Source organism: Ostrea edulis, chromosome 9 (assembly GCF_947568905.1).
Source record: "Ostrea edulis chromosome 9, xbOstEdul1.1, whole genome shotgun sequence".
Lineage (NCBI taxonomy): Eukaryota > Metazoa > Mollusca > Bivalvia > Ostreida > Ostreidae > Ostrea > Ostrea edulis.
In genome coordinates, this window is record NC_079172.1 from 23,686,648 (window position 1) to 23,702,149 (window position 15,502).

The following is a 15,502-nucleotide window of genomic DNA, read 5'->3' on the forward strand; positions in this document are numbered from 1 at the left end:
CATGAATCTTACAGAAATTATAAACGCGCAAAACGTAATTTTCGTAATGAATTGCAATCAGCACATGATGACTTCATGACTAAAGTATTCAAGGACATCGACGAGGCTTCAGAGTGTGATGTTCGACTCTTTTGGAGGCTGATTAAACGCCAGCGACCTCTTAGTTCTCGAATCTATTCAGAAATAGAAACCGAAAACGTTTCCTACTCAAACCCTGTAGATATTGCTAACTGTTTCGCGAAACACTTCGAAAATATTTACAATCCACAAGACATTGGAACCTTCAACGACGATTTCTTCCGTTCTATTGAAAATTCTTATAGTGAATTAAAAACAGTGACCAAACTTCTGAACGAAAAATCTCTTCCGGGTGGAGACATCACTATTGATGAAATTTCTAATATTATTAGTGATTTAAAACGCAGAAAAGCTCCTGGTATAGATCGAATACAGAGTGAACATATCATTTATGGCGGTACAGGACTCAAACTGTGCATACAACACCTATTTAATTCAATTATAAAAATTGGCGAAATCCCAACTTCTTGGAAAAAAGACATTATCGTCCCCATACACAAAGGACACAATAAACCAAAGAAATCACCCAACAGTTATCGACCAATAGCCCTGCTTCCCTGCATGTTGAAGATTTTTGAGAAATTGCTACTATACAGAATAAAGTCGCACATTCTTTCAACTGTAGAATTTCCCAATATTCAGCAGCAAGGATTTCAACAGAAACTCGGTTGTCTTACAGCATCTTTCAACCTACAAGAAACTATACATCATAATATTGAACAGGGTAGTCCCGTATATGTCGCCTTTCTAGATACACAAAAGGCTTTTGACACTGTGTGGAGACACGGTCTCATGTGTAAACTTAGCCGTCTGGGAATTTCCGGTCGTCTGTGGACTCTGATTGATGATTGTCATATAAATACCTCCTGTTCTGTTGTAGTGAATCACATAAATTCCAGCTGGTTTCCTGTCTCTCAAGGAGTACGCCAAGGAGGGATACTTTCTACTTTCCTCTATCTGGTGTTCATCAACGACCTGCTTCATGAAATTCAAAATCAATGTCCGAACATGGGTATTTACAACATTGCTAGTTCTACTCCTGCTCTCGCAGATGACATCTCCTGCATTGCGTTATCGCCTTCTGCCATCCAGAAGATTCTCAATACAGCGTTCGTCTACTCCAAAAACTGGAGATTCCAATTTAATGCCGACAAATCTAGTGTTGTTCGATTCTCCCCCTCAACAGCAAAAAACAATGCTTCCCCCATATGGTATCTCGGCACTGAACCTGTCTACCTATCCAAAACCTATAACCATCTTGGAATTCTTCTTCAATCCAAGCTTGTTCATACTGAGAAAATTGCCAACGCATGTAGGAAAGGTCGACAAGCCTACTATGCACTCAAAATACAAGAACACCTTAACCCTGATACCGTATCGCGTTTGTACAACAGAATTGTTCTCCCTTCCACCCTATACGGATGTGAACTCTGGAGCGATTTATGCCAACGAGATCTGCAGGCCCTTAATACCTTACAGCACTTCATTTGCAAGCATGCAATGGGTTTACCAAAAGTTACTCGATCTGACATTTGTGAATCCTTACTTGGACTTCTTCCGATTTCTTCTGAAATAGACAAAAGAAAACTATTATTTCTTGGTCGGTTATGTGAATTAGATACTAAAACCCTTACCAAGAAGATATTTCTTCAACGACTTTTTACTTACCTACAGTCTCCGGAACTCAAACATTTTGGTTTTATCCATGATGTTTTTAATCTACTCTATAAGTATAACCTCCACCGGCATTTTCTACTCTATCTGCAAGATGGTTACTTTCCTCCAAAGAGTTTGTGGAAAACAAGCGTCAAAACAGCAATAATTGATTTCCATCTAGATTCAAGGCACAAACGGATGCTCTCGGATCCTTCTTTTCAACAATTCAACAAAATAACGGCAGGGCGACCTCCACAGTCTATCTGGAAAATTCCATCTGACATTCATGAAATAGAGATTTGCAAATTTATCACTAAGCTATGGTCCTTTCCACACTCTCCTCCGACATCTTGTCTCATCTGTGGCAAATATTTTACAAACGTTTTTGAACACGTTTCGACCACTTGCGTAGGAACAGTCGCTATCCAAGATGCTTGGTGGAATACAGTAATTGACCTTGATATTGTGCTCAGTGCTGAACTTTGCGGTCTCTGTCATCAAGATCTATATCTTTTTCTATTAGGTGCCAGAATGTTCACAGTTAATCTTTCCCATTATGACGAACCCGGCTTGCATCTTCTGAACTTCCGCTTCCTGAGGGATGCAGCAGCATGTTACAACAGACAGTTACGTCTTACATAACTGCAGGTTTTTCACCATTTCCGGTGTTCAATTCTAATTAGCTATATATCGCCTGTACTTATTTTGTACTCAACTTTCTTTTTATGTACAAATCTCATATCCTTTTCCTTTGTATATATGAATATGTGTAATACTCTAATGATGTAATTTCTGTAATTGTTCATGCAATCTCCCATGGGAGGAAATAAAGAAAGAATGAATAAAGAATGAAGGATACACGGTGGTACTTACATGTAATACACAAATAACTATTATCATGTTCAAAATGTCTCATGTATGAACATTGCTCATACTAATAGTGCATATTTTGCTCTTGTTTCGTTCTTTTCTTTTTATCATCATTTTTTTCTTTAAATAAACATTGCACATTGAAATGTTAACAATCATGTGTGCTGTATGCCCGAGAGGGCCCTAATTTGGAAATAAATCATAAATCATAAATCGTACGACGCAATTTATCGAGATCGCCGTTCTCCGCACGAGTACAAATATCCTGTCGATCCCGAACACCGAGTATGCAACCTGAGAACGGGTTCGAGTATTCCCCTTAGAGAAGTCGAGAGGCATAGCCTTTATGAAGGCTATGCCTCTCGACTTCTCTAAAGAGAATAGTGTTCGAGGTGCAAGAACGCACACAACCTCTGTAGGTAGTGTGGTCGAAGAACAAAGAACACGTCCGTGCGCACATGTTCTCGTCGTTCGCGACTCTGAGAAAGGAGCACGAGAACAACGTGAACGGCGACCTCGAACGCAGTCCTTGGGGTTAATCCACTCGCAAGAGGAAATAGAAAGGTCACGTGTCTAACACTACTACCGGTACCCCCTCTCAACAAAGAGGGGAGTCCTGGCTCTCCGGGCCCAGAGTGCCAGCACCTGGCTGTGGAGTCAAGTTCTGGGGGCAATCACTCTCACCCGTCCGGGTCACAACGTTGGTGCGAAATGTAACAGTAACTGTTTTGTTTACGCTGATGAAGATCGAACCCTGGACCTCTAGCACGACACTCCGACCGTACTCTACCACTGGATCTAAAGAGTTAACCCACTAGACAGAGCGCCGTATGTATACCATATATGAGAGCAATGATTGAATTGATGATATCTATTTTCAATAATTCGAGCATTATGTTAATTTTGGCGCTCCATGTACATACATGTACACTTGTAATTAAGAATTTTGCGTGTGTATATATATATGGACGTACACGTTTATAGAAATTCAAGGTTTATTTTTTTTTTTAAATTGAAAAGATTTGAATTAGAAAAGTAAAGTGTTCTCTCTGTGAGTTGTGATTTTGTTTTTAAAGAATATCGTACTCGTGACCGTCCGTACACTTACTAAACACATTTTCTCTCTTCTGGGTAATCTAAAAGTCTATATATGTTTTCCAATTTGTTGTAACAACATCCCATCGGTGGGGTTTTAATGTGGAAATATTGTCTGATTCATCAGTGGGATTTAATGTGGAGATATTGTCTGATTCATCAGTGGGATTTAATGTGGAAAGATTGTCTGATTCATCAGTGGGTTTTAATGTGGAAATATTGTCTGATTCATCAGTGGGTTTTAATGTGGAAATATTGTCTGATTCATCGATCTTTTCCTCGTTCCCAAAGCTTTACATAAAGACTCTTAGTTGCATTCAATTTTGTTGTTGTTGAATATTTGCATTCTATATATTCCTTTTGTATGGCAAACCCTTTTACTATTTATTCGAAAAAGCGTTATCTCTTTGACTTCGGGAGATTTCTCTTTACTTAATATATTTTTAAAATAAAGAAATAATTCTTTGTTGATGCAAAAGAGGTATTCCTCTAAGTTAAACAGATATAATATCTAACTGATTATCTGAAAGAGACATTTCTCTCAACTTTGAGATAACTCTTAATTCACTGACTAGCATAGTGTAGTGCCAAGTTGATGTATTTGTATTTACTGTACATTCCATTGTCTCTCAATCTTTGGGCGATTTTTGCAGACTTTCAAACAGTCCGTGTTGCATTCAACCATCTAGAATATAGTCGAGGCTTTAACTTAAAAATCTCTTTCTTTGAAAAATATCTACTTTGGACGCTCAAAGATATTTCTCATTTATTTATTTTTTTAAAGATGTCTCTGGTGCAAATACTTGTAAAGATATCTCTTTATATCTCTCTGTATTTCCGGGAGAGGTTTTCTAAGTTGCTAGAATTTGTATCCAATCTTTTTGTAAATTTATACAATAAAATATTTTCAAATCAAATCAAAGATATCTCTTTCAGTTATCTTTTTAACTTAAAGGGACATCTCACTAAATAAAATACATGTATCTATATCAAAGTAAAAGAGAAATCTAGAGGATCTAAATGAAAGAAATTACTTTCAATGAAAGGTGAAGATAACGAACAGTCATCAATCTCATAATTCCCATAAGTAATACAAAATAGATAGTTGGGCAAACACGGACCCCTGGACACACCAGAGGTGCCTAGGAGGAATAAGCATTCCCTGTCGACCGGTCACACCCGCCGCGAGCCCTATATCCTCATCAGGTAAACGGAGTCATTTGTACATGTAGTCAAAAATCAGTGTGCCAAGAACGGCCTAACAATCGGCATGAAACACGTCATAAAAGAGAAATCTAGAGGATGTAAGTGAAAGAGATAGCTTTCAATGTAAAAGATAAATCTCTCGAAGTCCCTACTTATGGAGACGTATCTTAACTTGAGACTGAATATATCTTTTTAAAGACATATATCTTTAGAATAAGATATATCACTTTAAATTTGAGAAACATCTCTTTGCGAATAAATGATAAAAACGGCTTGCCATACTTTTGTATATATTCCTCACATATTGTACGTGCGTGAAACGAAATATGGAAGAAGTCATGGCAGTTCATAGAGAGGAATAAAACGAGAAACAAGAACTGCAGGTAGTGAAAAACGAATGGTGAATGACCAATGCAGTTGAATATTAAGAATGAGCCGACTCAAGTCACACGAAAAGATTCTACCAAAGTCTGAGAGCTCTGTGGGGAGCCAAGAGTGAAACACCCTGGTCTACACCTAGCAATTAATGAGACACTGTGAGTGTCACTGAGAAAAGTTATATAAAAACAAAAAATATGACAGGGGTTCGCATCTTACTGAATGCAGCGTCATCACGTGCAGAAAACTTTTATCAATGAAAGTAATTTACATGTACCTTTACCAAATTCAGAGTTCCTCATTGACAATATCTTCGTGGTCTTTGGTGATCAGGTCTTTCAACAGTCTGTTGGAATTCCCATGGGCACGAATTTTTGTGCTCCTTTGATAGCTGACCTGTTTTTATATTCATATGAAGCAGAATTTATTCAAAAACTTCTACGTGAAGAAGAAATCTCTTGCTGTGGCCTTCAATTTGACATTTAGATATATCGACCCTATTTTGTCTATTAACAATAATATCTTTCATTCATATGTCGATTCGATACATCCTTGTGAGCTCGAAATAAAAGACACCACAGAGTCGTCCACTTTTGCTTCATACTTGATATTTTATTGAAAGTAGACATTAACGGCAAACTGACACTCAATTGTATGCCAAACGGGATGATTTCGGCTTCTCCATCGTCAACTTCCCATATTTATGTAGCAATAGCATATGGTGTTTGTATCTCTTAACTGATTCGATACACAAGAGCTTGTATTGCGTATGGTCAGTTTTTAAATCGAGGCAAGCTACTGACAAACAAGTTGATGGTAGAGGGGTTTCAACAGTCTCGATTAAAATCAGCATTTCGCAAATTCTATGGTCGTTATAACGATCTAGTTTGCCAATACAACCTATCATTGGGTCAAATGCTATCTGACATGTTTCATACCGATTGTTAGATCGTTCTTGGCACACTGATTTTGACTACGGATACCTCCGTTTACTTGATCAGGATATAGGTCTTACGGCGGGTGTAACGGATTAAGAATGAATAAATATCATATGACGTAGCAATCCTAGAGGCAGGTACCCGTGATATTGGAAGACCAAACTTTGGGTAAAAGGCATTAAGCAAAAGCTTGGCAAAGAAAGATTGATGAACAGTCTGTAGTTGTTTTAAGGTAACCTCCAATAAACTTTTATTGGAATAGAATCATTAAATGCAGCAAAACAAATCAAAGAAACATTGGTATTTTCCCTTCCATGACCTCGATTATTTTTATATTTGATCTTGAGAATCGTGCACTGTAACTTTCCTGAAAGTGTGTGTCTTTGTATTCATGTACATGTATACAAGGACGAAAACGTATCTGTGACGGTGTGCAATTTAAATACCAGAATTCCCACGTGTAGTAGCGTTAGGATAATTGCATATTACAATGTAGAATCTTATCATCCCCTCAGAAAACAGGACATGGGTGTATACAAGTAGTACATACATTTTGCACTTTACTTTGTGCGTTCACGTTTTCATGTTTATGTTTGGATTCTGGGTATTTAACGTTTTTTATCATAATTGTATTTTACAGGTTTTTGTGTATAAACAATTCACTTATATATGGAGACATCAGCCAACTTTAGGTGAATTGCAATTATTTCTTAAACCACCTTTGGTCTTAAAGCCTACCGTGACATGGTACCTCAGTTTTTAATGTCATGTCCATAAGACCTGAGGATTTTTCCTGAGATGCTTGGCGAAGGAGCAGTCGAACATTACATATATATAACCGTCTATGTTTTACAAGGCCGCTGTATCGGGCACGGGTTCTGCTTTATAACTACTACAGGCCACCACGACCGATGCAGATTGTATACATTTCCCTCAAAATTCAAAATATCTCGTATGATCGCCGAAAACTAGTTTTTCCGGTATAGACGTCCCTTTTGAAAACCTTTGGTTTACATCCGAAACCTTGACGAGAAGGATGCATCGATACATTCATGCAGTTCTGTTCTTTTTCAAAATATGATTCATCTCTTTGAAGTAATCATATTAGAGACGTTTGTTCCGTAAAATTGAAATGTATGAAAGGAAAATACATTGAAAAGTGAACAGATTATGTGAATGGGTATAACTGAAATTTACAGTGCAATTGACGCTTCTAGAACCTGCTTACAACTTGATCACAAGTGCATGTTTTGTAGATTTCTATGTACGTATATAAAAAGTGAATGCTGAAAAGACCTTTAAAACATTTATTCAGTTAACTTACATATTCTTTTAATATATCAAGTACATCATTCAATATAGTTTGCAACCAGGACGTCTCCAGAAAATGTAGAAATCCACAGTCTGTTCTGATCGTCTGCTACCGCACTCCACACGGATATTATTCCTTCATTGAGAATTTCCTTCATGTTGTACTTATGTTGATTCCCATGGTCCAAATCAATAATTCTGACGAGCCCCTGTAGTCCACAACTCAAAATAATGTTGTTAAAATTATCAGAAGAAATATTCCAGATCTCGTCTTTCCTTGCCAATGGCGAATCTTTCAAAATCATTTCCCCGTCCCTGTCCATAATCTTTAATGACCCTCTATCCACGATACAGAGAGAGCCATCACTGAGGGAAGAGATGAGACGTGGTTTCCGTAGAAGAAGATCGCCTTGATTGTTAACATTCAAACACTGCAGAACTTCTCCCGTCTCTGACAATCTCAAAAGTTCCCGCCATCCTGGTGTAGGGCCACCACACACTTTCAGGATGACAAAAATATTATCACGATTCACATGCATTCCCTCGATGTCACATTCCGTAAATTTAGCCAAAGCTGTCATTTCGTCGTCGCATTCGACTTGAAGAACCTCTGAGAGACCCGATATAATGGGTTTTGAATTTAAAACTCCTCCAAATACCGCGGTAACGAACGGTAATTTGACAACCCTATGAATGCTGCCTTGGAAGTCTATCAGCTCTAAAGATGGCGCCCTGGTGCATATCCATGCTTTGCTTTCGCCCACTGGATAAACAGCAAACACAGCCTTGCGCTTTTGTTGTCGAAATCCGCCAACTCTTTGAAGAATCTGCTTAAATACTTTATTCTCCATAGTTATAATATCCCGGGAAAATACCAGTGGATTATTTCCAGATAAACATGTTATATAGCCCTTCAGAAATTTTGAGAACTGTAGGCAAGAGCATAGATCACCAAAAACTGACTTTTATTCTCAAGTCATGTTTCACCTACACGCTTCAAATTTCAATAGTGTAAATGGCAATTGTTAAAAAGCCTTCGATTTTTCTCGCCAGTCTCCAATACCATTTAATGGATTGCTTTGTGCAAACCGTTTTTACAATCCAATACACACATATCTTCCCTCCTGTATTAAAATTGATTTCTCTTACCGGTAAAAACAGAAACAGACAATATTTAATAGGTCTTCTAAAAGGCGGAAATCGTTGAATTAAGAAGTCCATATTTGAACACATAATAACATTATGGTGCGTGTTATTTGCACGTTGAGAATTGCAGCCCTGTTTAAATGACGAGTTGTTGGTTCTTTGTAAATGTCTTGAGAAGGATTACTGATTGATTAAAAACCCGTTATAAAACCATTTAAAAAGTTAAAATTATATTGATATACATGTACAAGTATATAGAATACACCCTCAAATACCAGTAGTCCCATGGGGATCCGGGTTAGAATAGGTCCTCAGTACCCCTTGCTTGTCGTAAGAGGTGAATAGATGGGGCGGTCCTTCGGAAGAGACCGCAAAAACCAAGGTCCCTGTCACAGCAGGTGTGGTACGATAAAGATCCCTCCCTGCTCAATGACCATAAGCGCCGAGCATAGGCCTAAATTTTGCAGCCCTTTATCGGCAGTGGTGATGTCTCCATATGAGTGAAATATCCTCGAGAAGGACGTTAAACAATATTCAATTCAATTCAAACACCAGTAACCCATAGTTATTATTTCAATTCCATTCGTAAAATTTTCTGAAAAGTGAATGCGTGATTAGTAACAACTTTAATTGACTTTAAAGAAGGAAAAGGTGAAGATAACCGACAGTGATCAATCTCAGGAATCCTACATAAAATAACAAATTAAGAGAATGACAAACACGGACCTCTGGATATTCCAAAGGTGGGTTCAGGTGCCTAGGAGGAAGCATCCCCTGTTGACCGGTAACATCCGCCGTGAGCCCCATATTTTGATCAGGTAAACATAGCAATCCGTAGTCAAAATTAGCATGTAAAGAACGGTCTAACAATCAGTATGAAACACGTCAGACAGCATTCGATCTAATAAAAGGTTGTACTGACGAACTAGATCGTTATAACGACCAGAGAATTTGCGAAATTCTGACTTTAAACGAGACTGTTCAAACCCCAGTAACAGCAACGTATTTGTTAGTAGTCTTTTTTCGATTTTAAGATTGACCATACACAGAGCATGCTCTTTCGTATTGAATCAGTTAAGAAAAAACACCATATGCAGGTGATAATATAATATTGCTACATAGACATGGGCAGTTGACGATGGAGAAGCTCAAGTCATCCTGCATGATTGTCATCAAGATGAGTTGTTAGTTTGTCGTTAAATTCTATGTTCAATGAAATATCCAAGTATGAAGCAGATGTGAAAGCTTTTATTTCGAGTTCACTGGGATATATTTACATTCGCCGAGTCTTTTCTCTTATATTGCTATTGAAATTGACATTGCTTTCATCTGCAACAATGAATGCATGTTTCTTGCAAACTAGCGCGATCTATATATGGAGCGTCATCAAGGCCAAAGGGTGCATTGGCTGTTTCGATTAACGTAACGAATGGGTCAACTATATGATATTTTCTAGTTTATATTTTTAAAAAAGCATATTGATATAAACAATAAATGTATTTCTTTGTTGTTTCATCGGGTGATGAAGGTAGCAATCTTACGCGAATTATGATTTTTTTCCTGCAATGCTAGCTACCTTCATTACCCGATGAAACAACAAAGAAAGCATTCTATTGTATAAATATCGAATCGACATATAAACGAAAATGAGTGTTGTTGATAAATTACCCGTCGTCGATCTAGAATATAAAATATTACAGGAGTCAACGCAATTCTCGAAAATGAATCACAACTTCTACGACAATGCAGTCTGTAGCCCACTCCTATAGTATAAGTGTGTTACACACACACACACACACACACACACATATATATATATATAAAGCACGGAAATAGCAATGAACTCTTAAATAACCATAATTGCCCTAAGTGAAGAAATATTTAATGTAAAGCACAGAAAATTTCACTTTATTTGGATACCCACTATGGCCCCTACCCGGGGTTGAACTCACGACCTACGGAACCAAATCTCCTGGCAGCATGTAACCAGCGCTCTAAACCGCTCGACCATCCAGGCAAGTCTGAAAAAATCCCTTTCTATGACGATGGAATTCTCGCCGCGCTGTCACACGCTACACGGTCATTGAGAATGGAAATGGGATAGTTATTTAACACACATTTATCCTCTTATAAAACACAGAAAATTTCACATTATCTTATTTGGATACCCACTACGGCCCCTACCCGGGGTTGAACTCACGACCTGCGGAACCAAATCTCCTAGCAGCAAGTAACCAGCGCGCTAGACCGCTCGACCATGTAGGCAACTCTAGATGAAGAATGTGTACTAGTTTCGGCTGTGTGTTCATTTGCAAGGCTCATTATTGTAATTTAGAGGAACTTGGCTTTGATTTCGAATTTGGTAATCTAATATCAAAGTTCCCTTTCAAAGGACAAAATTCTTCAAAACCACATTAGTTTTAAGTCTTACAAGTTTATTGTTATTTCGAATTTCCAAAATTTTGGCTTGAGCATCACTGCATTACATTATTTGTCGAAATGCGCATGTGGTGCATCAAAATTTGTACCGTGCAAGTTTTACATTTTAAACACTTTTAATATCCCAGTAAATGGAATGTGTGACTTTGAGTGACGGTATCCATATTAGATTCGAAAACTTCACAAGATACATTGCAGGACCCCTAATCTTTACACCTCACGGAAATATCCACTGCTATGAAGGGTAACTTTCAGAGGTACTGTGCCACAACATGTGCGAGGAGTGGTATAGATCAAATGTGGATTCTCAAAAATCACAAAGAACCTTTGGTAAATTTGAAATTACAGAACTGTTCCGAAATCAACACTTTACATCACCATTCCTCACAATAAATTAGATACTAGGCTTGTGAAATCATAAACAGCTGTTTCTTCAATAGCTGCTTCTTTGTTAAAACAATCCATTCTGATTCCACGCACTATTATTTTGAAGTTGATATTTAAAGCTGTATGGTCCGAGTGACAATATTATTTTCCATCTGATTTAAATCGATGTTTACAAATAACCACGTCAGACTGCCAGTTCAAGTGACAGTCACGTGACCAGTTCAAACTTTCAGATCATCGGTGGTCTTATCCACAGGCACCTGAAGTATGGATATTACTACCCTCCCCCCTTTTTCATAATTTTTTTTTGGTGGCAATAATTTCTCTGAAATGTATGAATTCCCAGTCTATCTCATCCCTCTTTCGATTCATGTAATCGTTTCACGCTTTTTGTAAGCTTTAAAGATTGGCCTTCTACCGGTATAATAAAATACACAAGGTAAGAAACAAAAATTTGTAAACAAACAGGGGGTCCCCGTTTCCGGGCACATTTTCCAAGTAATTACAGCGTTACCTAAGGAATTTTGACGAGCGGCAGGTCGGGGAGATGTCATACTACAAGTCTCTTCAACTCAAAACCCATCTCATCTCTTTTATTTGACACAATCTTGCGTGCATTGATCGGACAGGGCTTCATCTCTTCCACTGGCAGCCAAAAAGGAGGTCACAGAGTACGAATTTGTTGTACGCGCCGTGTGATTGGTTCGCAAAGACATTGCTTAGTCTCGGGATCATCCGAAGGGTCTCGGGATTATTCGCGGACCAATCACACGACACGTGCTAAAACATTCTTTACATTCTGATTTTGACTACAGAATACTCTGTTTACCATGACAAGATAGAGGGCTTACGACGGATGTGACGGATCAATAAGAAATTAATGTGTACACCAAGGCACCTGATAATCCACCTCCGGTTTTCCCAAGGTTCCATGTTTGCACTGTTCTCGATTCTGTGTTCTTTATAGATTGATCACTGGGTTTTTTGTTGCATACCGACATCTTTAGATATCAATGTAACATATGTAATCACTAAACACCCGGTTAAGAGGTTGTCGATGGACTATCGGGCAAAGATTGGAGAGTTACATACTTACCGTATACCGGTATAATGTTAACAATAAAACTCTACCAAAATCATGATGGATAAACAATCATAAAGGATAGGTAAATCTTTTAAGCCCCAAATCTTCCGTATTCTGTGTAAGAACTAGTGCTAGGATTTTTTTCGTATTCTGTGGTAGAACTGATGCTTGGTTTCGTATTTTGCGGTAGAACTAATGCTTGGTTTCGTATTTTGCGGTAGAACTAATGCTTGGTTTCGTATTCTGTGGTAGAACTAATGCTTGGTTTCGTATTTTGTGGTAGAACTAATGCTTGGTTTCGTATTCTGTGGTAGAACTAATGCTTGGTTTCCTTGAAATTGAATTCTCTGCAAGGACAACTGAAGGAGCATAAAACACACATTCCTAAACAAACCCTGCTGCACCAAAGTCGATACATGGATTTACACATATCACTGCAGTATAGATAACTTTTCACTGAGATTCACTTTTTTCTTAGGAGAGTTTGCCAGCCCGGTTTCTCTTCCTCCTGCTATCAAGTCAGCAAATACAGCAATTTCACAAGTTACAGGGGATTTATCGAGGTCTATAATTACTACTCATTCAGAAGATATTTCCCAAATGTGAAGCATTCAGTATTGCACCATCCTTGTATAGTGTCCTACTCGATTCCCATTACAAGGGATGTGTAACCATTGCTGGAAGAGACATCAAAATGCAATCTGTAATGTGACTGTCGAGGTGTGTGGTTATGCATCCCGACTAGCATTGACCAAAGAAAACATAAGGGGATAACATTTAAACAACATTTATTAAAACGAATTAAAAAAGCAAAATGATAAACCTGTAAACAAATGAGAAATTGTCAAGGAACACTGGACGAGAATCATTCGCTGTGTCATCCTGCGTCTGGCATGAGTAGTGCAAAGTCAACGGTTTTGCTGGTCCCAAGTGTTCATGCGAGTACAGTCCAATCATAAACTTTCCAGGATGCTTCAGGAAGTGTAAGCTTGACAATATTTATTTGTAAGATATGCTTGCATTTCTTTGATAAGAAATTTGTTTGACATGTACCGACTTATTAAAGGGTTACATTCCTATTCTAAATACAAAGAATTATCTTGATATAAAAATTGGAAGTCCCTTTTGTGAAACATGTATTTGCTGCTTTCTATGAAACTTTTTCAAAAAAATTCAACACCAAGAAGAAAGCAACGATTACCACATGTTTTTATCCCCGTATAAAAACGTCACCGTAAATTAATACATATATGAAAAGATTGAAACACAATGTTTTCCCAACTTCAAACTTTTTATTGTTGCTTCGTTTGAAATCAATCACATGAATATAATTTCTAAAAACATTTACCAATACTATAAACATATGTGTTTATGCAAAATCGTTCAACTTTCTCAAAAGCGTTGCCCGTATGCTCTTTTCAATATTGTTGAGTTTGGCGAGATTTTCATTCAGAGTGCTGCACGTGTAGGGCACCATCTGGCTGATGTCCAATTGTGCAATAGTGTGACTTCTTTTGTAGATTGTCTCAGACATCTCGATGTCCCCCAGAAGTGATTGTAGATGACAGAGTGTGTCCCCGATATCGTCTGATATTCCGGAAATGACGCCAATTCTTGAGTTATCATGATTTTGGATGATGTGGAGTTTCAGAGCGATTCCTGTCAGCCCTTGGTAAGAAGCCAGTAGAGCATCTGTCTACATTGTAAAGAAAACATTGATTTTGCATTGATCTTAGATGTACATATACATACATTACAAGTGGAATTTAATATTGAAAAGACAGGCATGAACTTTTCTTTCTTCATACATCACAATATGTGGAAATAATTACAGATATTTGTTACCTGTTCAAACATCTTAATTCTCTTTAACTTGTTTTATCTTATCCAGAAGAAACAACAGCGTATACTCACAATATTATCATAAGTTGGTGTTGTAAAATGACGTCCCCGGGAGCAGACTTCACTTCCGCCAGCTATGGAAGATGCCTATTGAAATGAGTCTAAAAATGGCTGAATTCTGCATGTCCATGTAAAATTATTTCAACGTTCCCTACTCATTTGAAACAATTTCATTTGTGACAACATACCACGTAAAACCAGAGTAGAATTACGTTATCAATATATTTAGAATATACCCCACATAGTTATGGTGTCGCTTTAACTGTCTGAGAGTATGTTATATATATAGTAAGTCAATGAGCAACAGACTGGGTTGTCGTGTCAAAATTTGTACAATGATATTACCTATTAAATATATAGGTATATATAGAAAATCCACATATGGGCCTCGACCGTTACTCTTGCCCCATACTTGGATATTCCTCAAACTTCCTGACTTGAGGAGGTAAAGTAAGAATCATGTTACTGTAGTATAAAACTTTTTCTTAGCTACTTACAAAAGCACGGAGTGCGTTGTTCACTTGAGTTTTAACAGTATTGACTTTGACGATGGCGTTCCGTAATCCACAGAGTGGGATCTGATACCTGACGGGCTGAGAACGACACGGACAACAGGCATTTATGGAAAACGTTACTAGGTTTCCGGGCACCTGTTCCGAACGATACTCTAATCCCAGATTGGTCGTGCAAATCACGGCGTGGCATATTTCTGTGTTCATCATAAGATAGATGAACGGCACCAGGAAACCACCTTAACAGAAGAAGTAAACATATGAATATATTTAAATCCTATAAGCATATCGCATTTAGTGAGCATAACTTCGATATCATTTTTTTCAGAAATTAATAAAGTACCTGTAAATTTCATTATCGACTTGGTTCAGTAATCGGAAATTGTAGATAGAAGTAAAAGAGCTCTCTGAAGCCATACATACACACCTGGTCATTCTTATACTCATCGTTCACGTGTATTTTCCTTTAATCATCAAAATTCTCGGTCCTATATCTGGAC

At 37.8% G+C, this 15,502-nt stretch overlaps 1 protein-coding gene across 1 annotated transcript; it reads right to left on the minus strand.

Moving 5' to 3' along the window:
• Window positions 1–13,812: 13,812 nt before the first annotated feature.
• LOC125659940 (uncharacterized) lies at window positions 13,813–15,237 on the minus strand. Its single transcript, XM_048891749.2, has 3 exons — window positions 14,988–15,237; window positions 14,503–14,577; window positions 13,813–14,284 (listed from the first exon to the last, which is right to left on the minus strand). Exons 1-3 carry the CDS (start codon window positions 15,210–15,212, stop codon window positions 13,958–13,960), a joined length of 627 nt encoding a protein of 208 aa, XP_048747706.2. The 5' UTR covers window positions 15,213–15,237; the 3' UTR covers window positions 13,813–13,957.
• Window positions 15,238–15,502: the final 265 nt, after the last annotated feature.